Source organism: Eutrigla gurnardus (genome assembly GCF_963514095.1).
Source record: "Eutrigla gurnardus genome assembly, chromosome: 2".
NCBI classification, from domain to species: Eukaryota; Metazoa; Chordata; class Actinopteri; order Perciformes; family Triglidae; genus Eutrigla; species Eutrigla gurnardus.
In genome coordinates this window covers 18971115-18995558 of record NC_139916.1, presented here as the reverse complement: position 1 = coordinate 18995558, position 24444 = coordinate 18971115, and the positions used below count along the sequence as shown (strand labels likewise).

General features: G+C 40.4%; 4 protein-coding genes across 4 annotated transcripts; 1 reads left to right on the top strand and 3 right to left on the bottom strand.

The window, feature by feature from the left end:
- Positions 1-8621: 8621 nt before the first annotated feature.
- Positions 8622-9222, top strand: ghrl (ghrelin/obestatin prepropeptide; the record flags this gene model as incomplete). The annotated part of the gene is made up of 4 exons (XM_084031712.1): positions 8622-8735; positions 8847-8918; positions 8996-9110; positions 9203-9222. 4 exons carry the CDS (start codon positions 8622-8624, stop codon positions 9220-9222), a joined length of 321 nt encoding a protein of 106 aa, XP_083887838.1.
- Positions 9223-11089: 1867 nt separating this feature from the next.
- tatdn2 (TatD DNase domain containing 2) lies at positions 11090-16769 on the bottom strand. Its single transcript, XM_084029609.1, has 7 exons — positions 16711-16769; positions 15438-15742; positions 14890-15294; positions 12931-13899; positions 12654-12781; positions 11570-11753; positions 11090-11413 (listed from the first exon to the last, which is right to left on the bottom strand). The coding sequence occupies exons 2-7, from the start codon at positions 15729-15731 to the stop codon at positions 11273-11275; spliced, it is 2121 nt and encodes a 706-aa protein (XP_083885735.1). The 5' UTR covers positions 15732-15742; positions 16711-16769; the 3' UTR covers positions 11090-11272.
- A 740-nt stretch (positions 16770-17509) lies between these two features.
- LOC311021249 (uncharacterized protein) lies at positions 17510-18981 on the bottom strand. The gene is made up of 5 exons (XM_084021704.1): positions 18909-18981; positions 18724-18784; positions 18522-18632; positions 18281-18400; positions 17510-17963 (listed from the first exon to the last, which is right to left on the bottom strand). Exons 1-5 carry the CDS (start codon positions 18954-18956, stop codon positions 17908-17910), a joined length of 396 nt encoding a protein of 131 aa, XP_083877830.1. The 5' UTR covers positions 18957-18981; the 3' UTR covers positions 17510-17907.
- A 504-nt stretch (positions 18982-19485) lies between these two features.
- vhl (von Hippel-Lindau tumor suppressor) lies at positions 19486-23007 on the bottom strand. Its single transcript, XM_084024720.1, has 3 exons — positions 22560-23007; positions 21903-22016; positions 19486-20565 (listed from the first exon to the last, which is right to left on the bottom strand). The coding sequence occupies exons 1-3, from the start codon at positions 22744-22746 to the stop codon at positions 20372-20374; spliced, it is 495 nt and encodes a 164-aa protein (XP_083880846.1). The 5' UTR covers positions 22747-23007; the 3' UTR covers positions 19486-20371.
- Between the last annotated feature and the right edge of the window lie 1437 nt (positions 23008-24444).

The following is a 24444-nucleotide window of genomic DNA, read 5'->3' as shown; positions in this document are numbered from 1 at the left end:
GTAAAGCGAAGGTAGTTTTCAGATTACTCTTCCACTCTCCTAAACCAATGTCTGAATCTCTTCCTTTAAATTTAGATGTCATCAGATTAAACATAGGAACCATACCAACCGGTCTGGACATTGCACTAGGAGCTTGGTTTTCTCGACTAGGACCAGGTTGAGGCTCACTTTGATCTGTCATGTTGGCCTTGCCCAAACCCACTGGTTTCTTTTTTGGTCAATCCTGCCGACAACGCCAGTTGTAAAGTGTTCTTTGTTTGACCAACCAGTGAAAGTGGACAAGGCAACACAAGACAAAAGATACGGTTTAAAGGAGTCCTTTTTATTTATAGAAATATATAAAAACTAATCAAGTCTATGGGGAAAGTAATTAAAAGAGTCTGGAGGAGGTGGCTGAGAGCGTGGCTCCGTGTGGCCTGGTGAGTGGCCGGGCTTCACTCACACAGGCTGGCTGGATCTGCTGGTCAGTTGGTGTACTGGTTCGGTGTCAAGGCTGTATCATCATTGCTGGCGCTATGTGCTGTGCTGCTTACGACTGCTGCAGGCTGCTGCACTCCACTTCGTGGCTGTAAAGCGCTTCTGTTCAGCCCTTGAGGTTCCAACCTGACCCAGCGTCCAAAGTGACTCCAGCCTACGCCACACGCCACCTGTCACAGGGAAGATCAGAGGGAGACTCAACACCAGATACATTCACTTACAATTTCTTAAGACCTCAGACCACATCCACACAGGTACCTGTCACAGGGAAGATCAGAGGGAGACTGAAGGAGAGAGTGTGTGTGGGTAATTAAGCTGGTTGCCGACCTATCCAGCACACCTGTTTCCAGTTAGCCCGTCACCATGCAATCACTGCAGACACACTCACAGCAAAATCCACCACAGTGTCACACCAATACAAAGATTACTAGCCGATACAGCTTTACCCTGTTACATGAGCAACAATTGTTAGGCTACTTAGTATGGAGTTCATTTAAATGCAATGTTAATGTGGTGAGAGAACTTGCATGCATCACTGTATCAGTATGGATTTATAACAGACTGTATTATGCACATTATGGATACTTCAGAGCCAGGTCCCTCTTCAGGCCATGATGCAGCAGCCAGAGAGGAGACCAGAGAGGACACCAGAGGTGTTCAAATACAGGAAGAGAGCAGGGCGAGTACTAGCAGCACAGATGATGAGGAAGAAGCAGCGAAGAGTAAGGAGCAGAGAGAGGCTGAGTTGAGGGACATTGGTGAGACTGAGCAGCATGCAGAACCTGAAGATCTGCTGTCTGCTGATCCACGGTTGTGGCCAGAAAAATTAACTGACAGTGATAGAGCAAGCATTGTTAGAAAATTAGCTACCACAGAGGAAAAACAAATGCCCAAAGATTCTGAGGGAAAGCCATTTCCAGATTTCTTAAAATATACAAAGGCAGCAAATGGCAGAGAAAAGATGAAAAGGGATTGGTTAATTCACAGTGAGAGTGTAAATGCACTCTTCTGCATTCCATGCATTCTTTTTTCATGTGACGTAAAAAGACCTTCTCAAAGTGCTCTGAGTAGCGAACATGGTTACAAGATGTGTGATGTCAAATGGCGCCGCATGTATGACAAATTGGGCTGCACGGTGGTGTAGTGGTTAGCACTCTCGCCTCACAGCAAGGAGTGAAATGAGTCTGTGGAAACAGGTAGTCTTCTTTTAAAGTAAACCTGAAATCAAAGGGAAATATTAGCAAAAATGTCACATTTCAGAAGGCTTTAATTTTGAAATTCCACATCAGAACTTGCTGGAATTATCTCAGTGCAGCTCTGAGGTTGAGAACTATCAGTCTGAAGTGAAATTAATCTGTGGAAACAGGGAGTTTCCTCTTAAAGTAAATCTGAAATCAAAGGGAAATATTAGCAAAAATGTCACATTTCAGAAGGCTTTAATTTTGAAATTCCACATCAGAACTTGCTGGAATTATCTCAGTGCAGCTCTGAGGTTGAGAACTATCAGTCTGAAGTGAAATTAATCTGTGGAAACAGGGAGTTTCCTCTTAAAGTAAATCTGAAATCAAAGGGAAATATTAGCAAAAATGTCACATTTCAGAAGGCTTTAATTTTGAAATTCCACATCAGAACTTGCTGGAATTATCTCAGTGCAGCTATGAGGTTGAGTACTATCAGTCTGAAGTGAAATTAGTCTGTGGAAACAGGAAGTTTTCTTTTTAAGTAAATCTGAAATCAAAGGGAAATGTCATCAAAAATGTCACATTTTAAAGGGCTTTAATTTTGAAAATCCACATCAGATCTGCCTGAAATTATCTGAGTGCAACTCTGAGGTTGAGTACTATCAGTCTGAAGTGAAATTAGTCTGTGGAAACAGGCACTTTCCCTCCAATATCAATCTGAATTTGAGGGAAATATTGAAAATATTTTACATTTCAGAGGGCTTTAATTTTGAAATTCCACATCAGAACTTCCTGGAATTATCTACGTCACTTGCTGGGGTGGAGTACTATCAGTCTGAAGTGAAATTAGTCTGTGGAAACAGGGAGTTTCCTCTTAACGTGGATCTGAACTTGAGGGAAATATTGATAATATTTGACTATTAAGTGGGCTTTTATTTTGAAATTCCTCACCAGAAACTCCAGCTATTGTGTTCATTTTTACGTTGGACTATTTATTCACACAGATGAAATGTCATGGCCTCATGAATTAGGATGGTAAAATGAATTAAGTAAATAATCAATGAAATAACTCCTTAAATGATTAATTAATTAATTAATTAACTAATCGACTGAATGAATGAAATCATGTTACCGGTAACTTGTAAAGTGTGTTCATAGGTCGGTGCTGTTATTTTGAATTCCGTTCATGGACTGCATTACCGTGTTATCTAACGTATACAGGCACCACAAATCAACTGGCGGCTATAGGTTGACTGTGGATTTCGGAGTCGAGGCGGGCTTGACCGCAGTTGTGTATGCATGCAGTGTGTTGGTTTACTGTTAGTTATTCATTAGCATTAGCACATTATAGGTTCTCTTCAGACTACGTTACTTCGGGCGCGCGCATTTATACATGAGTGCGTGCATGTCTGTCGGCGCGCACAGTTCATGCGGTCACGGCCACGGGTGGTGTGGGAGGTAAGGTTAACTAAGCTCAGCTTGTACTGATAATAACCACAAATTACTCTGATTACCGCCGACTTCATTGTTCACAAGTGAGAGAAACTCATCCGCGGCCCCAACATGCGGCGCGTGTGTGCGCGCGCGCTCAGCGGAGTCAGTGTGTCGGGGCGTCGGAGGCGAGAAGTAGAACTCACCACAATATGCATATTTTGTAGGCTTTCCGCCGATCTGATCGGCTATAGCTGATCCGTTTTGAGCCCTGTCACTATGTGACGGACAATAACGTTTTTTTTAATCATTAGATGTCGGATACAAACAAACATGTCGGTGCCGGAACTTCTTCGGAGTAAATGAGACAGATAAAACACAAGCAATCTGTGCAACGGGAGCATCTCCAAAAAGTTTCAACGCGACAGTGACGTCATTGATCGGATCGTGATCGGTTATCGATTTATTTAAACAGCGAGACCGGCTGATATCAAAAGACACTGTCGGTTGTACAAATGAAACCAAACGGACTCGTAAAAGTGTATTATTACATTTAAGACCAGCGTATATGATCGATATATGATTTCTTTCTTCCTTTTTTAACCATGACTGGCGGTGGTCTCAGGCTGTACACTCATTTGGACCACCTAAGGTAAGTTGCACTGCTACAGACCAGGCTGAAATGTGGCTGTACGTAACTTACAGGATGGTGTGTTTTGAAGTGAAAAAAATATTTGAAAAAATAAATACAATTCCAACACTTACAGTAAATGTGAAATGCAGGTGATTGTTGAATGCTTTTAATGTGCATAGTGCATACGGGCATTTGGGTTTTGTTTTAAACTTTGGGTTTTGAATTTATCCCTTAAAATCTAATTAGAGAGGGCTGGCTACATTTGATGAATACATTTTGTGTTTAAATGATTTGCTTTGTGTTGTGCAATGTGGAAAAAAAAAAATCACATCACAATCGTATTCATGATATCCAAAAGCTGAGATGAGATCTAGTCCCATATCACCATATTGATATATTGTAATATTGCCCAACCCTACATCTGTGTTTTTTTTTTCAAATTATTTCTATACACCCAGTAAAGCGCATCTCTTTGTTTCTCCAGTGTTACGCTTCACGTGGAGATGTAAGGACTGTGGGACGACATTAACAAAAAGATCTGAACTGCTCAAACACTACAAACTGATTCAAAGGCATTACGGAAGAGGCCACTCATATCCATGCACTTGTTTAACCAAGAATGCAGGGACAGATGGCCTGCACTCTTCACACAGAAAGAGGTAAGAATGGAACTGAAGTGATCAAAGTCTGTATGCTTCAGGATTTATTGCAGTTAACTTTCATGAATTGGTCATAACTTGATGTGGTTGAGATTGTATAACACTGAACTTAATGACAGAATTTACATTTTGAATTTCCACATAATACTTTTTTCATTAATCGATAGTTTCATCTTATCGATCGATTGATTGATAAGCGGCAATTCTTCTGAGAAGCTGAATTTCCCTCTGAATAGGTTCCGTCTACTGTATACTTAACATAAAATGCTATCTTCCTTATGATATAAAGAAAAATGCAAATCATATTTTGAATAATTTCCTTTTAATGCATCAATTTGGGGAATTTTGAGAACAAAAATATGACATATATATCGTTTCCTGACCAATTTCTTACAAACTGCTGGTTCTGATCTGTACCATCAAACGAGACACTTTGTAACTAAGAGGGCTGTCAAAATATATCTGAATCCTTCATAAATACATTAATATGGGCAGGCCAATGCTAATCATTGCTTTCATATGCATGAATGTTTTTAATGACTCAAAAACTACACCACTGAACTCATCCCCTTTTCTTTCTATAATTAATCTCTGGACTTGCGAATTACTGTTTTTAAGTAGTACATGTAAGAGTTAAGCAATAAGAGTAAGTATGTCTGTCTTATGAAATTTCAAACTTAAAATGAATCAACATTTGTTGTTCTAGACTGTGGACATTAATCTTCAGAGGGAATGTGTGCTGAAAGCCCTCACCATCTTCCTGGGAGAAGATGCAGATGACCTGATCAAGGAATATCTTGTAAGTGTCAACAGTTTATATGTCAGCACATCTTGTCAAAGGGACACAAAAAAACTGTTGGAACAAACATAACACCTGAACCATAGTTGGAGACATGTTGTATTTATTATCATGGCCATATTTCTCCTCCCCGTCTCCTCTCTTTTCCTTCTCTCCTCTCCTTGTCTCCTCTTCTTCTTCTCCTCCTCCACTTCTCCTTCCCTCTTCTGCTCATCTCCTCTACTTCTCCCCTCTCCTCCTCCTTCCATCTTCTCCTCCTCGTCTCCTATTCTTTTCCTCCCCTCTCCTCTCTTTGCTTTCTCTCCTCTCGTTGTCTCCCATCTCCTCTTCACCTCATCTCTTCTTCTCCAACCCCCTTTCTCCTCTCTTAGCCCTCTCTCTCTTCTCTTCTCCTCCCCTCTCCTCCTCTCTTTTCCTTCTCTCTTCACCTCCTTGTCTCCTCTTCTCCTCCTCCATCTCTCTTTGCCATCTCCTAAATTAAGTGTACAAAAAAAAAGAGAGATTTTTGTTAGTTGTCTGTTGTTAGAACAATCATAACACCTGAACCATGGTTGGATTGCTGACCTGTATTTATTATCATGACCATATTGGACATGTAATTCCCAGCAACAATACACACCACACTTTATCCTTCTCTCTTCACTGCCTCCCAGTGAAGGCAGACACGAATACCCCCCCCCCCCCCCCCCGTCCGTCTCTAAATACCCTGCTATGTGTAAACGTGGCCTTAGTTGATTATACAAATTCAAAGGAATAGTTTGACATGTTGGGAAATCTTATCTTTCTTGCTTACAATTAGATTGTCAGATTGATACACCTCTCTCTGCTGTTTCTGGTGTGTGATGACACCCAGCCAAGAAATAGCCTAGCACATAACACATATTGGTACATCACCCAAACACTTCATCACAGTAAGAAGTGAGGCTAGTGACGATTTGTGTTTGTGTCCTGTACCCCTCTGTAGGACTGTGGAGCAGACGATGTTCAGAGGGACCTGGAGCAGCTCACCATGGCAGTTTGTGATTCGGAAGGAGGGGGAATTTCCCTCCGTTTGTAGGGAAAGGTTGCATTTCAGTTTTGATGTGTTCAGTTATACAACAAACTCTTGTGACAGTGTGTAACAGTGTGATTTAAAACTCTAAAAGAAGTGTTCATATTTTTTTATCCCCATTGGTCAGCTAAACTGTTCAGATTCATAATATTCATTGGCTATAGCTAAAGAGAAGTTTCTGTATACTCTTGGGGCACTTGTTCATAGTTGTGATAACACTGTATGTGTTGAGATTGTTAGGCATATTTGTGTAATACTTTCTTGCACTATTTCACACTTTGCTGACAACTTTTTGGTCCTGCTAACAGTTACTTGTGTATTTTGTGCATATGTGTTTTTAAAAAGGACAAATGTGTAATGTGTTGGCCCAAAAGCTGTGTTGGTGGCCATAAAGTTAATGGTTTGTTACATTTATACAATAAACTATTTAAAAGAAACATTGGATTTTGATTGATTGAATTGTAATTTTAGTTTTATTAAACAAACTAAAATTTTATTTTAGGGTTACTCCAAAAAGTAATTTACACTAAACCATATTATAAGGTTAGAAAAGAACAACATTTTACGTTATTTTAAGTTAGATTAATGCAAAATGTTGATTTGATTACCAAATGAAACAATTCAATTAAGTTGGTTCAACTATTTTCTTTTTTCAGTGTACAATGACAAAATATATGACTGGACCAACAGACTTTAATTTAAAAATTGTGAGTTGCACATGCATTTTGAAATATTTTATTATAACTCTTTACATGCATGATGTAAGCATGATATTTTAATAAACTTCTTCTTTTACAAATTTAAACTAAAACTAAAATTTATAAAAGTTAAAATAAAATAAAATATTTCTTTTTTCCAAGTGTTAATATGTGCAAAACCAAATCAAAGTTCTACTTTGTCAATACAGAGTGCAAATAGTGCAAACGGAGCCTGACCAAGTATGTCATGAACAACATGCTGCAACTACAGCATCTTCAGCATCTCTGACATCGCAGCTGTCAAGTGTATCAATGCTTCGGGAGTTTTGTCTTATCTCTGGGCTGGTGATGCTGCTATGGCAGCTTGCTGCTCAAGGTAACGAGCCAGCATATCCAACGTGCCCGTCATTAACTTGTGTGATGGTAATTGTAGCCGTTTCTGCTTGGACATTTTCACCGCGGTAGCCGCTGAACTACGATGAAAATAAGCAGTCACACGTCTCACCCGCCCGATTAAACGAGCGACGCGGGGAACACCGAGGCAAGCTTGGGTTGCAAGATTTATAGTGTGCGCAAAACAGATGTGCGACTTCAATCCCGCGTCGCGCACGGCCACGTCCATATTACGTGCATTGTCGGTAACAATAAGCGATGCCGTGGTTGGGTTTTTAAGCTCCCAGCCAGTAACAGCTGACAGCTCTCAGCTATGTATAGCTCACAAATCTCGCGAGACAGATTTTTAACGCGACGAGAAATATCGTCGACTTTAATCGTGGTACGAGATCTCGTCACAACCCTATTAAATACGGAAGTACCGTTAAGAGTAACATGTTGTATTTTAATCGTGTTGGGCAGCTGTATTTAATGGTTTTATCTCTATAAAGTTTTAGTCCAGATAGACTGACTGCACGCATATAGCATGAATGACACCTAAGCTTTTTGTACTCAAAGATTCTATTACATCAATAACTACTGGTTGGAAAATTAAAACGTTATGAAACACCACAATTTCACAGATATGACAAATTCTGAACATGATGATTTAATAAGGACTAGAATGCTGTTTTAGTTTAAATATAGGTTTGTTCTTCTGAAAATGTGTATTATGACCAAATATGCATTTATAGGCTCAGAAGTAAATTCCTCAGTTGTATGTACATAAGGCACACTAAACAATTAGTATTTACTGTTGAACAGTGTGATTGTTTAATATCAACATTAGTCTCTTACTGTGTTGTTATAAAGTTGATATTCTCCCTAGGTAAACACTAATCATTTCCATGTGTATTGTCCTCCCGAATAATAGCTCGATATTGGCATGTTGCTGTAGGCATGCAGTCCATCTGTATCTCTATGACAGCGATACTATTATCTCCATCACCCTATTGAATAGATAGCAGGCCTGCTACAACAGAGAAATGCCCACCATGTTATCAATTTAAACATTTGAACAGTCCAATGCTACCAAGATATGACCCACAAGTACCTGTTGCTAATATATTTAATGCATTTTAAACCAAGAAGAGGATGAAAGGTATAAAAAGGTATGAAACCAAACAAAGTGGACCATTTTGAGGGAAAGAGAACAAAGGTTGCTGTGAATATCAGATCACAAGATCAATATTTTTTTATCATTTACACTGTAGATGATTTCATCATATTGTGCGAAGTAGATCAGATTTTATTGCATCATGTTTTTTAAAAGAAACACTATTTTTGTCGTTTTTCTGTTGCTTACTCTGACCTTGTGGTGCAAGTCAACCAGCGCAGGATCCAGCTATCTCAGCCCTTCACAAAAACCTCAGGTACAGTAAATTGCAGCATATAGTAGACTTTTATTCAAGAATTATGTCAACGTATTTCACTTTAAAGGTAAGTTACAATCATGAGATTTTACTGGTCTTGGTCAACCACAGAACAAGGGTCCCAGAGTTGGTCGCCGAGTCATGGAGGAGCCTAGTCAACCCGCTGAGGACAACTACATCACGGTAAAACCACGCTCATGATTGCATCACATCCCTAAAATCATCCTTATAACTGCATGGTCGTCCTCTGCTCTGGATAGATGCGCGCTCCCTTTGAAATTGGCTTCACTCTGAAAGAGGAGGACTTGGAGCAGTACAGTGTCGCGCTGCAAGAGATCATCCAGCGTCTGCTGGGAAATACAGAAGCCGCAGCAGGTTTGCCTAATTCCTCCGCTTGGTACATGAAAAAATAGCACATTACATTTTGAATTGTTTGATCATTTTTAACATGTTTCATCTTGTTACAGAGAGACCACCGCACTTTTGAAGATCATGGACAACAATTTGCTGTCTCAATGCTTTCCAATCTCTACTTTATTAGACAGTGATCATTAAGCAGTTAGCATGTAGACATGCAGGTCTCCTTTTTTAAAAACGTAATGTATTCTTTATACTTTAGCTCTAGATGCTTAAAACATTGTTGTTCAGACAGCTGCAGTCTGTTCCACTGAATCTTAGAGAACCAACTGATGTCTGTCATTACAAACTAAAACATTTAACAGTTTATCACGTGAAAATGTAACCTTCAACACTCTTTTTGGAGCTTTCAACCACATCCTAGGGTCTTTGTAAGTGATGGAGTTTAACGGTTTTGCTTAAACGGGTGTAAATATGGTTGAAAATGTGTTAAATACAATAAAGAAGCTAATATAGACGGATTCTGGTTATATATGGACCTTCAGTTTAAAAAATATTTTTCTAGCGCCTAATATTGAACTTCCCCTCTCAAACGTGTAGTTTTAGTGAAATGAATGTGTCTCATGGATTTCATCAGGTCACATTGTGTAGTCAATAGTTTTTTATTTTTCACACTCATCTGTGGTTATCTAATGTCATTCAGTTATACACTCAATATCTATTAGTCTTCTACATCATCAGCGACCCATGTGTCTGAAATAAAGCATTCACTAATCTTTTGTTTTTCAGTCTCATGTTTGATCAATAATTTTCCTCCTTAACGAATTGCACCCGTCTGTGAAAATGGAAAATAGATGTAAAAAGTAGAATAACTGCTGGGTCAGGGTGTCTACTTTTACAACTGCCTTCACAGGCTTAATATTGTTGTTTTATTCAAATTTGTTGGTTGTTTTTTTTTCTTTAGGAGACACAATTATTAACTCTAACTCATGTAGCCTCTCTATTGACGTGGCACACTAAACCACAAGCATCCCATCTGCTTTACACTATGCCTGAAATTCTAAAACACACCTTTTGCAAATAACTACAGTTATCTACATTGGACATGTTATTCAAAACTAAAAAACACATTTGTGTTTGCTACATTGCTAAATTGAGTTTTGGCAATTGCAAAAAACTACAATGGAGGAAGGATGAAATTACTAACTCCCTGAACAAGATGGGAGAACTTCCTTTTCAATGCTAAACAACTAGGTCAAACACAGCAAAGCACACACTGCTCAGATGCTCCTGTCTATCCTGTGTCCTGATGTCTATCCTGTGTTCCACCTTTTAGCTTTTTTAATAAAAATAGATATACAACCATGGACATAATGTGCCTACTTTCTGGAGAGGCTTTAAAACTCTTGGAAATGGCAAAAAGGGGAATATATGTACATCAAAACATCCCTCTTGTCAACCGAGGTATACCAGAGACATATTTATTCATCTACCATTAATCTTGTCCTCAGACAGCACTCCAACAACTAGAAAACATCAAAAGTAGGCCAGGCTAATCATTCTCAAAATAAAAAGCACTCAAGCCAAATGGCTGTAACAAACATGGCGGTATCAAAGCAAGCTAATGGATTCGGCCCACAGCCATTTCCTCCCTTTAATAAAGAATACAATTTGCTCACAGCAAATACCACATATATATTTCTGTTGCTGTATTACAGACTATCCTCATTTGCTCTTCAGTCAGCACTTAGGAGCAATGATGAGTAATTCAACATATCAGAATTTACAGAAGCAGAATGAAGGGGTTTTAATACTTATCCACTGTGTCAAAGCAAACTAAACAGCAGTTGAACAAGACCGATATTCAAACAAATGACAACAAACAACACAGCAACATGCTAAGGAATACAAAATAATCAAATAAACAATATATAGTATCTATCTGACAAGAGACATTTTCATTTGACTCCTATTTTTTTTTGCCTTTGATTGGTTTCAAAATACATTTCGAGACTTTCAGGTATTTTAAAACAAGACTGCTCCTCCATATTCCACATCTCCTCATGTAGGATTGATACATTCGAAACAAAAAAGGCACATAAACCGTTTGTCACAAACCAGCTCCAAAAGTGATGATTCCATCTTCTATCTTGCTAGTTTTTAGCCCCCATCTCTGAACTTCATATGCCGTAGAGCTGAGTGGTGTTGTTTCGGATGGTGGCGAGGACCACGGCCATGTCTTTCCCCTTGAGCAGGCTCAGCTCTTGCAGCGTATGGATGCCCATTCCAGGATGCGAAAACCGGCAGACATCTTTACTCACCTGTTAAGAGACCCACGCATATCAACCGCACAAATAGACTTCAGCTGGAAATACAATACACATTTACTTGTGTAATTTGTAATTATTTGCAGCCTGGAAATCACCAATGTCATGAGAGCAGGGGTTTGGTTTCCCTAGGCATTCATTTAAATGTACCTGTCTCGGAAGGAAATATGGAGCATCCGTCTCCAACACAATGCGGTTCAGAGGGATCTGGCTGACAGAATCTCGGGCCTGGGTGGCCTTGTAGTAGGTGATCAGGGCTGTGAAACCCACATACAAGTTGGGGAACTCTTTCAGGAAGGGCTCAATCACTGGATAACTGTTTGTGAAACAGTGCCTGGAAAACACCAAGCGAGGAAAGACACATTCATTAAATGCTTAAATGTTTACTCATTGAAGGCCCTTAAATATTACATCCTCAGGATTTCTGTTAGATTAGTTGATTTGACAAAGATGAACAAATCTCACATTGTAGGGACACAATGAAATTATGTTTGGTAACTACCAGCAACCAGAAACAGGAGTTAAAAAAAACCAAAAAGAAACTAGAAAAGCAAATTCTGAAGAAATTGCAGTATAAATGCTGGATGCTGAAAAGCTGACGCAATGTTAAATTGCTGGTATAAATGTATAAGAAAGTGAAATAGGGCTTCCATTTTTATTGTTAAACAGCCTAGTAATGAGTACTTCTGGGACTTTTATTTTGTAAAAACTAGGTCCAGCCCTAAGTTTTCCGTTACTATACAGTGACTTTGATTTTGAAATGAAGGATAATTCTGAGCTTCTTGTTAAGATACAGTTACTCTCCAGAGGCTTTAATTTTGAAGAGGTGGGGGAGAGGCAGGGAGAGACACAGTCAGGCTGGGAGGTTATTCCATTAGAGCCTTTGCGTCAGTTGGAGATCCTCTTAGTTTCAAGCTCCTATGGCCAACGTCTCCATCCGTTTGCTTTCACGGTGGCATTGTATGAATGGTAAATGGCCTTTTCAGCTACTCAAGCTGCTTTACACTACATTCAGTCTATTTATCCATTCACACACTGATGGCACAGGGTTCAAATACAAAATAAAAATGTTCCTATATTTTGACCCAAAATTATGTATGAAGAGAGGACATTGTGGGAATGCAGAGCAAGTTGAAAATCACTTAAGATTACTTTTCTGCTGCATTCCAACTGTTACTGTTGACTCAGCAGTTGAATGTTGCCGTGGTGTCGGAGGCTTTTCCTCCAAACACACCTGTGAATCTTGTATTCCCTCGGGACACACTTCTTCATGATTTCCAGCAGGTCATCATCTGCGTCCCTACAGTGGATCACCAGAGGCTTCTGCATGGAAACAGCCAGACGCAGCTGGCGCTCAAACACCTTTGCAAAGAAAAGAAAACACGGCTCACAACGGATCGTTATTTTACAATAGAATCCTTCTATTGGACACATATTTCTGACACTTGACAATGAAAAAGTCTCATCTAGTTACTTACTAACTGGACTATGATTTATTCAACCTAGCTTACCTCTTTTTGCTTGGAGACGTCAGTGGAGTTTTTGTGGGAGTAGTCCAGGCCAATCTCACCAAATGCCACAGCTTTTGGATGCCGCATGGCCATCAGTATATCACGTTCATGTACACTTGAGTAGTCTTTGGCAAAGTGAGGGTGGCATCCAAATGCCCCCCATACCATGTCTTCAGCCAGTAAACCTTCCCACAGAGCCTCCTTCACCATGATCCTTGGGTTGCAGAAGTCGGCGATACACCCTTTAAACTCTCGAGGAAAGCTGCCTTGGTAGTGCCTTCGAAACTTGTTGAATGTCCCGCAGAAGCCAAGCTTCCCATAAAGCATGTCTATATGGCAGTGTGTGTCTATGAAACCAAGCCGACTGTCCAGGTAGGGGTAACTGGTTGACAAAGGTTCTGACCCCAGGGATCTTCTCTTAGGAATTGCACTACGAGTAGAGGAGTAGGGACGCTGACTCTTGGAACAGCCAGAATCTGACTGCCTGCGTGCTGACTTCAGGTGAGGGTTCAATGCTCCTCTATTTGAGTGCAGGGGCAGAGCAAATGGATCCGATAAATGGGTGGCCATGCTGTTGGAGGAGCATACATTCTCAGTCTTAATTCTGGATGCCTTTGAAGGGACCATGTTTTTTGGGTGGTCCTGCTTGCCTGAAATAAAAACCGTCCTCTGTGAGAAAGGCTTGTCCTTGTCCTCAGCAGCTGCCTGGACAGTGGTTTCATTGGGGAGTGAAAAGGTCAAAGAGGGACTTGTATCTCTCGATGAAGGACTTTTCCATTGTTGGCTGTCAGAAGGGCCTTTCTGATGAGCCGTGAGACAAGACGGCGACCCTGGGATACACTCCAGGTCAGGGAGAGACCAGTCACAGCACTCTGCTTCTGGTCTGTTTTCTGTAGCAAATAACTTGACTTGTGAGTGGTCTGGAGCAACAAACCTCTTGGGTGTATCGTCTCCTTTTAGCACAATATTCTGAAAAATGTAAACAAATAGGGAAAAAAGACAAAAAATATCTCCCATTAGCTTTTAATGGTCAGTTTTTTTATTATTAGAATAAATGTCTGCCTCCTATGTTTGCTTTTGATTTTAAAGAAAATGAAGGAATTATCTGAACTACAAACGTATTTATCACAGACAAGAGCATCTACAGATTATATGCAACTATTGAAAGTGAATCACATATGTAGTCGAAATGTAAAATTTAGAATTTGGCGCCTTCTTGACCGAGAAAAGGCAGACAGTGACTTTTTGGTGCACGTGGATGGAAGACAACAACTCCCACAATGCACAGCTCCGCAGGCCGCTGCGACTGATCTGTCCTCCCTCCCCAGACCCCGGCTGGTTTACACTCACACTGCTCCAAGATCAAACAGGTCTCGGCCCGAATGCCTCTTGTACATACATCATCACGTCATATAACACACGCATGGCTTTACGTTGTTTTCAAGAGGCGCCGTCTCAGTCATCAACAAGAGAGAACAACACAGACGACATGACTGAAACTTTACTGACAAGTCACATCTGCAAATATTTCTAGTAAACACTTGGCCTCTGGATTGGCGCACGTGAGCGCGAGCAAATGGCCAACGCAAGGGACTAGCGTGAGGGGCCGGCAGCAAGCGGGGCCAGCGGGGAACGGGTTGGGTGGGGGAGCGGAGCCGATGGCATTTTTATTATAAAAAGGACTGGTCCAGTTCCGCTCACATTCAGATCCCACCACTGACCTGTAATAGGTCTGTAGAGTTATTGGGTCCGAGCCCCTATAAGCGGGCTGAAAACATGAGGAACTAGTGTTGTAGTCTGACCCCTTCTAACCAAAGCAGCCTCCGATAGCGCAAAATTACGATATCTGCGTCATCGGAGGCTCCTTTTCAGAATAGAAATATCCCGTCTCTGGGGAAAATGAGGGAATGATGCACGACCATTCAAAATGCAATAGGGTGAAGTATTCCTTTAACTTACCCATCGGTCTGTTTTTAGCTCGGAGACGTCTTCGAGTGCTTCAGTGTCCTCAACCACCTGAAGGGGGCAACACTCTTCTTCCTGGACAGTGCTTTTGTCCTCAGATCTACTCTCAGGTTTGATGGAGGAACACTTAATATCCGTAACACTTCTGTCAAATGATGGCGGACTGGGCGTGTCAGTCTTTACTAGTGAAGACACAATTGGGGAAGTCTTGGGGATAGTGCTAGTGCTGCCTCTTGCTTTTTTGCTGCCAATGGCTGCGATCACAGCATTCCTGTAGATAGCCTTGGATCCCTCATCAGTCGTCCTCAAATTCTTTTTCAAGAGGAATACGTGAGGCGGAGATGCTTGCTGCGTCTCTGTGGATTCCAGCTGCCTGGATGAGTTGTCCGTAGGTTCCGTCTGATATTTGTGGTGCAAAAAGAAGAGTAAGTCAGTAATTATTGTTTTCAACAAGAATAATTTGAATATTGCATGAAATGGCCCATTGAGACTCTAGCTTTGATTTAAAATAAAAAAAATAAAAAACACGTTGCAAGATTTACCTCTAAAGTAATGAAATGCTCATAGTTTTTCCTGGAAAGCTTCCTTAGCTGAAGTTTGCCTAAAGAAGGCGTGCTTTCAAGAGGCAACTCTGCTTTTCTCTTGGGAGTGTTCAGACTCAGTGTTCCCAGGCCATCGGGCGAGTCACAGAGAGGCAAAGAATCTGAACTTTCATTCAGCGACTTATTCCAGCGAGAGGGTGTGCGTGAGCCGGCGTCTGTTTCCGGAGGCTGTGTGGGTGAGGTATGTGCGGTACGTAGCCATTTAAACTTCATCTTCTTTCTGCTGCTGTCCATGTCTGAGATTTCTAAACCAATACACAGTTAGAAAAGGTATGAACAGGTGTATGACCATCTAGGACATCACACACCAACGAGATGAAAACACGAAACGCATCACTGTTCAAATACTCAAGTTAACAAATGCAGTGTTAATTGTTCCTACAAGAGGATATGCCCATCAATCAAATACATTTAGTTAGTAGTAGTAGTAGTAGTAGTAGTAGTAGTAGTAGTAGTAGTAGCACGGTGACAATTAGTATTGATAACTGATTAGCTGTTAGAGTACATTTTGTTGAACACATGTATATTTATTTCATTTAAAAAGGGACCATGAACACTTTAAAACATAAAAGTCACGATTTGATGCACTTAACCAGATTATAGCTTTGCAAGAGTCATTTATGTTAATTGTTGGCATGTCATCATTTAGTTTACAAACATTTTGCAGATGTATTTTGGACACATGGTGATAGTCATTAAGAGCACAAGGTTGTATAAGTACAGGCAAAAATGTCAGGAAATGATAGGGAGCATTTCAAATATAGAGATTTCCTTCTCTTCTCTGTCTGTCTGTCTGACATTTACTGACATCGCATTATTAGACTGTGAGAAACTGACATTACATTAATAGCCTTGTGTCTTTTGTATTTGTGTATATATTTATCTTTTCAACTGATGTGAAATTGCAGAAACACTCAACAATGGTGCGAGCTCGTTTTTTAAGCTAACGTTAGCTGTCAACTGGGTTGAGGGTGTTTTAAGCGCTATCTGACTGACGTCGGTAGAAAAGACAGCCCGAACCGCCGTCATCGCCGAGGTAATGAACTGTTAGCTAGCTAGCACCTTCACTTTAGCTAATTAACCGTTAGCTAACGGTAAATATTTTCCCGCGACGGCTCAAAAGTAGCTAACGTTCTGGCGACGCAATACGTTAAAAGTCACATCTTGCAAACACACTCAATTAACGAGCTATTGTTAAGAGACGTTAAGTTACCTTCTCAGGCTCAGCACAGCAGCAATGGGAGGGACTGCGTAGGAAGTCAAAATAGTAAGATGTCGCTACTCGCTACGTCACTTTATCCGCGTTAATTAAGCCAGCCAGTGTCCACTCGGTAGCTCACACGGTTTCTTCCTTATAACGTTTCCTTGGCATGTTCTGTTTGGCTAAATCAACCGCTAGATGCTAGTAAACTTTTGGTTTTGACCGTTTGATTTGAATGAATAAACGGAAACACTCGCGAGACACGACCCCATTAGCCAAACGATCACGCGAGATCAATTCCACCAACAAGATTTGAATGAACGACGAGCACCGCGGGAACAGGTGATTTTAGTCATTTGGGTGCAAAGAGAACACAACAGCGCTGCACGGTGGTGAAAACACGGTGGTGTAGTGGGTAGCACTCTCGCCTCACAGCAAGATGGGTCGGCCCGGGTTCCTTCTGTGTGGAGTTTGCATGTTCTCCCCGTGTAAGCGTGGGTTCTCTCCGGGTTCTCCAGCTTCCTCCCACAGTCCAAAGACATGCAGGATGGGGATAGGTTCATTGGTGACTCTAAATTGCCCGTAGGTGTGAATGTGAGTGTGAATGGTTGTTTGTCTCTGTTGTTTTTGTTGTTTCCATGTGCTTAGATTACACAACTTTAAAAGGTAAACAATATGTTTAATAGAATGAAATACTATACAGTATAACCTAACCTGTATACAAATGTTGAGGCAATTCCAATAAAGAAAATTTAAACAAAGACATTGAGACAAGGTTAAAAAAATTATGAACACAACTTTTAGAAGGCAACATAAAATGTAGATTCTAAGCGTATCCTAAAGGTGGTCAGAGGTGGGGCACACTTCACAAGATAGTCTTCTATATACTAGATACCACTAGATGGCCATCATGCCCTTCACATTCTTGGAAGGTCACATATACATATACATGCATTGTTTCAGCATACCATAGTCAGGTATGGTATTTTCCACATATTCTGAGCACAGTAGTCACTAGTTGTTTATTACTATGAATTAACAGCATTTCTACCAAAAAAGCGAATCTCTCTTCCGGTAGTGGAAATAGAGTAGTGGGCAAGCTGATAGAGGATGCTTTATATCCTCTGAGTGAAAATCATATGGTTTTACTTTTAAGTAATTTAAATGGATTATGAAGGTTACAAAAAATCCTAAAACGTTAACACTTTGTTAGATTTTTGGTAATCCCAGAGAGGTCTTGTCGGCACCAAAGCTTTTTCCTTTACCTGTAAGGAAGGAATGAAGATGCATCAGTCTACTAACCTGTGTAAATCAATCGTAATGTAAAGTAACATTGGCTATTCTAAAATATAACTCTTTTAAAAAATGCTGCTTGTCTTAGAAATTTAGAAATGTTTATATTCCTTTCATGAAATACAGAAAACACTGATTATTTGTTCAACATTGAAAGAAATGTGTGTAAGGTTGAGCGTGCAGCAGGAAGTTTGAACAGGATTAGCGATGAAAGAGATTTAAGGTATGGACATGTGAATGTCACGCCAAGCTGATACTTCTTATAGGTGACATTTGGATCAGTGCTTACATGCTGAGACCTTCTTTTCAATGACCCAGTAGCAAAAGCCCCTTCTGGCACGGTCATTGAACGCATTCCTGAAGTGGGGCATGTTTTGAGCTGAGGTTTTTGGTGTGTTTTGATGCACACCTAAAGACAAGGAGATATATATGTACTGTATATACATTTATATATATTATGTAATGAAACAGCAGGAAAGCAAATAATAAATGAAAGACATTTTAACAACTACTGTTAACGTGGGACCTACTATATGCTTGCATCATGGAGAGAACAGGATCATTAACTGTAGATTCGTCCAGAGTCAGAGGAGGTAACAGACTGCTGCTGGGGGTTAGAGCACCTCCATGTGACTCATGCCCTAGGGAAAGTATTAAAGCTAAATGAGAGACACATTTCTTATGTACAGAACTCTCCGCCCTCTCCGTACCGTACAGTGCTCTCCTGGTCACCTCCCAATTTGATATCATCCTTCAACAAGGCAGCTGGAACTGATGCAAGATAAACGGGAACCTGCAGTATGTGGGAACAACTGTTCAACTATCACAAGAATACAACATGTTTTTTTGTTGTGAATCAAAAGGGATATTAGTTTACATATCATTCAGTTAGAGGTGGTTGTGTCATTTGTTCCTACCATCGTTTTCATTTTGCTCCAGTGGTCTGTCTGGAGATGTGGAAACATGACTGGGTGACTCCTTGGCCAAGATGTCATGCTGTTGGAAAATCAAAGGATAATGAATGTTGATTACCATTAATTCCTTATGTCCAATGAAGTGACATGACACACAGTGCGGCTGCAAAACAAATGCGCTGTGAGTGACGGAGCGAAAGCTCTCGACTGTGACCAAGTACTTACTTTCGTCCCATGTTCTTTTCTTTTCCCCTGCTTGCATGTTTTCTACTATTCCCGCAGCCAGCTCACCTCGACTTACACAACCAAAGATAGGTTTTGTTACTTTGTTGCTAAGCAACACATTCGGTAACACTACCCCTGCTGTGGTGAACTGGAGCAGGTTATAACTTCAGATTTTGACATGTGACTTGGACTGGACAGCGTAATGTTGCAGTTCTCCACCAACATATTAGCTTCTCAATATTCCCATATATGCTCTGAGAAATTGTCTCAACTTTGTAATTATAGTTTTGGGACCTTGTGTTTATAATCTCTATACTTAAATAGTTAAAATAGTCCCCACAGAAGAAATATATATATTTTATTGATGTATTGTCTTTGACATACAGTAGCAATGTAGGAATTTAAAACATGGTGACAGAAGAACAAAATAGGCAAAGAATTGCAAAGTAGACAAAAACAAAAGCATACATCCTCACAGTGTTTCACAGCCTCGTCTTAAACAAAATAAAGATAAGGTTAACATAAGGTTTGTTGTTTTGTTGACAAAAGTCCACATTTACCAGAAAAGGCAATTTTGGAAAATACACTCATAAGCAATCCATCTTTTTCCAAATTTAAAGTACCAAAGCAAATGCTTTCTGATAATGCTGAACAGTTCAGTCTTGGTGACACTGCTGAGCTTAAAAGGGAAGACCTTTTTGATGGGGGCAGTTAAGATCACCGGGATATTTATGCCAGAATATATAGTATAACACCGTATGCATGATAAACCCATTCTTGCACGGTAAGTTCTGTTTTGTGCATATAATCAAATGGGATTTTTTGAGTGAGTTTACTGATGACACAACTTGACTACATGGCAAAATAAAGTAAAGAGTAACATCATCAGCTAGGCATTTCTCTAGTGGCTTTTTAGGAATGAACATTGAAATCCTTAAATACCATTTTAGAGGACAAACATTACAATTTAATTGAAAATACCGTCATCACATTATATGAAAAGACCTCTTCCTAGAAGGTAAATGCTTCATACAGTTTTTTCTGCCAAAGCCAGTGAGTGAATATAACAGGCAGCAGATGAACTCCTTTGCAGCAAACACACACTTTGAAACAGCTGCTCACTCACCCAATAAGTAACTCTAACCCTGTATCTTCGTGAATTCTGACTTATTATGCTTTCCAATAGTGTGGAATACAATATTGCTGTCAATACGTGACCATTATCCATCCAGCTTCACCCCTCATTCTTCCTGACATTGGATCCTCTCCAACAGGTGCTGCTCCACTCGCTGGTTCATGCGGTGCAGATCTTTCAGTATACTGGGCTGATCTTCCAGCTCCTCGTGGAGACATCGTGCTATTTCCAGCCTCCTGTAGTCTTCTGCTCTAACCAGACGCCGAATAATCTGAAGAGCACGATCCTTGAGACTGTAAACTGTGTAAACAAGACAAATGTTGAGAAATTGTTAAGCATTAGTCTTTCCCTCTTCAAGCAAACAAAGTAATACTTGTCTAAATATAGCCCTGTTTTACTGCTCCGTTTAGGAATATTTCTGATGACCTTAAAAAGGTGCAATGTGTAAGTTATGGCCACATGCCCCAAGGAAATGGGGGTCAGCTTTTCACCTCTGCTACTGGGTCGATACAATCTAAATTTACATGCATAATTAAAAAAACAAAAAAACAGAACTACTACTAACTAACTAACTAATAACAGGACAATGATCTCATTCAACCCAACTGTTGAGGATCTGAGGATCAGTCAAAACAGCACTGCTATCTAATGCTGTTCATGTGTGGCATCGGTACAACAAGGAGAGTTAACAGAGGAGATGTAAGGCATCTTATCATTGGGGTACAACACATGCACAGTAAAATACTGCCGTCTGCAGTAACTCTTCAACATTGCAGCTCCAGTTACTCTGCACATGTGTCATACCACATAGCTTAAGACTGTGTCCCTGCCTTCATTCAATAGCCTTGGTTTACCTTAACCATCTGTGTGTTTGTGCAGCAACCTCTGGCTTTGAAAGGTGAAATCTTTTTTTTTTTTTTTTTACTATTATTAGTTTAGAAAAAAACTTCCTGACACAATGCTGAATGTATAGTACGAATAGAGTCGTACTTATTTGAATATTCGTAACTCAGTTTCATGCCTAATGTTACATGTTATGTCATATTTCACATATTTCAATTAATTATCATCAATTAACCTATCCCCATCCTGCATGTCTTTGGACTGTGGGAGGAAGCTGGAGAGCCCGGAGAGAACCCACTTTTACACGGGGAGAACATGCAAACTCCACACAGAAGGAACCCGGGGCCGACCCAGGAATTTAACCCGGGACCCTCTCGCTGTGAGGCGACAGTGCTACCCACTACACCACCAATGCAGCCCATCATCCTGTGTGTTTCCACAAAATATTTCTGAAATGTTTGTTTATTTGCAGTGAGGTAAAAATCTCAGTAATGGTATTCTAAAGCTACTAAATACTACCCGCATGCATGGAAAACTAAAGGCAAGTGGAAAACAAGTAATACTATTTTTGTATTTTGTCACTTTAACCATCAGACTGGAAATTGTTCACAACAAGGTATTCAACAGCATTTGAAAATGCACAAATACAATTTGTTCTGGAATGTACTATCAAGCTAAGCGTGCTCAGGCAGAGTCTACAATGAAATGGGTTTATTACATATACATCATGTCAGTGACTAGTAATAAATTACATATGATAATGGGTAATAGTTTAGTAATGTGGCTAATCGTACCTGGTAAAGTGATATTAGCATTTCTACCCTCTGCTGGTTTAGGAATAAACATTTCTGTTCCATTCACCCTCAGTGGCTCATCAGTCTCTGCATCTCTGAACATCCATGGGTGCCCTGGGAATACCAAACATAAAACAATATTTAAAACGAGTGAGTATTGCCCAGTCCACAAGTGAAACTGCATTCGCAACTCGTATACAAAACTGTAAATCAACGCAAACCTAGAACTCAAAGACATAGGGTCACAAGTTTTGGTTATTGGTGACCAACTTTGTGCTGCGTCAGAATATAAACATGTGTCAGTGTCAGTGAAATCACATGAGTTAGAGAAAAAAAAAAATATCTGGGTTGCTTTTGTTTTTCACTGGCTGACCCTGGATGACTTCTCATTATGTGAAACATGCACTAGTGAGGAATAAGTGTTATTAAAGATGACTCTGAAAGGGGTCATTACGCATAATAAGAACGTTTACTTTTACATTACGATGCTAATACTTTTGTACTTTAAATAAAACTTTGAATGCAGGAGTTTCTACTTGTAACAGAGTATTTTTACACCGTGGTAACGCTACTTTTACTTAGGAAAAAGATAGCTCTAATAAAAGACAAAGGAGCAACAATCTATGCAAGAGTAGCTTGTAATAAAAGCTGCCTTACCGACAAACGTGGCCATTTCTCGTCCCGTTCCTGGCTGTAAATCCCTGTATGCCTGCGGCTCCCCGCGATAATCTATCCATTGTGGTCGTACGACACGGGGACTGAGGTTACAGAACACAACGCTGATGGGTATTTGACTGTTCAGGGAGCGAACCAGGGGGAGAGGCGGTTCTCCCTCTTGAGGCATTGCTGCTGGTAGCTAATTAACACGTATTTAGCGCGGTGAGTTAGCCATTTAGCTAGCGCTAGCTAGCAGCTGGGAAGACATCCATGTATGTTGCCCGTTGCCGACACACGGTAATCGTAGAGACACTGATAAATGTCACTCAGTCTATCCAAATAAACGACACCGTTTATGAAAAAGACTACAAGCAACTATTTGGGTAACACTACAGCGGGAGACCCGTCAGCTCTCAAGCCCAACTAGTTACTTTGTTTACATTCACTCTTCCGGTTGAAAGTCCTGGGACGTCAAACTATCCTGTGCTGTGATTGGTCGAGAGGCACGATGACGTGCCGATCTCACAGCAGATTCGTTTCATGGTATGGTGTCGTACAGATCGTGATAAGCAACACATCTTATAATTAAGATAATATTAATTCAATATCAATTATGCTATATTATTTAATAATAAACACACACTGAGATTATTATACGGCACAATGACTACTTTTACTTTTAATGTCTTTTTCTGACAATATCTCTGCACTGTGGTTTTCACTTCTGTTACATAACCTCGTAAAATCGATTAAACACATTAATATTGTTATACTATTATTGTGTCAAGCAGTAGCGTAGCGAGAGTCGGGTGCGTGTGGGACGTGTCCTCCGCACTTATCTCTTCCCTCCCAATCTTTACAACCGCTCAATTCATTTGTAACATCTCGTAAGACGTTTTTCCGAGCTGTCCTTAAATGCACCATGAATAGGCGGCGGCCCCCTGATCGCGTCACAGAGTTGAGACGTTGTTGTTGTAATAATGTTCAGTAAACCAGCCAGCAAGAGGCAAAACAAAACTTGCACTCTTTCTTCAAAACGAACCGTGTAAGTTGAGTAATGCTTTGGCCCGTTGATAATGTTGGCTTAATTATGTCAAATTAATTAGATGCCAATATAGATCAGTTAACTATAGAACCGGCAAGGGGTCCCACTCGCTTTTTCAAATACATGTAATATGTTAAAATACAACCCCTACATTTCCAAGTTCCCGTCTTTTCCTTAAATTACATAATATACCTCATTAATTCCTGCTCAGAATCTGTGCTCACTATTGCTTTGTACATATATTTGTGTGCTATTTATTGTTACAATAGAAAGAGCAGGGAGGAGAAGGGGGAGAAGAAGGCAAATAAAAAAAGGAAAAAGGAAAATAATAGCTGAGAAAATATATCTATAGCATAGCAGTGACTTTCATAGCTATTTCACATCTATTCTCAACTACACTGCTCAAAAAAATAAAGGGAACACTAAATGGAACAGACCACAGGTGAAAACGAGTGGCAATTAGCAAGACATCCCTATAAAGGAATGGTTCTGCAGGTGGTGACCACAGACCATTTCTCTGTTCTCGGCCTTTCTGGCAGATGTTTTTCTTTTTTGAAAGTTCTAGTTTGCACCACTAGAGGTAGCATGAGGCAGTTTCTCCAACCCACAGAAGTTGCCCAGTTAGTGCAGGGTGATGGTTTGAGGGCCCGACCTCCACAAATAGGGCGGGCCTGTGCTTAAAACCCAACATCGTGCAATGTGATTGGCATTTGCTAGAGATCATAGAGATTGGCGCCCTGTGCTCTTCACGGATGAGAGCAGGTTCACCCTGAGCACATGTGACAGACGTGGTCTGGAGAGGCCACGGAGAACGTTCTGCTGCCTGCAACATCCTCCAGC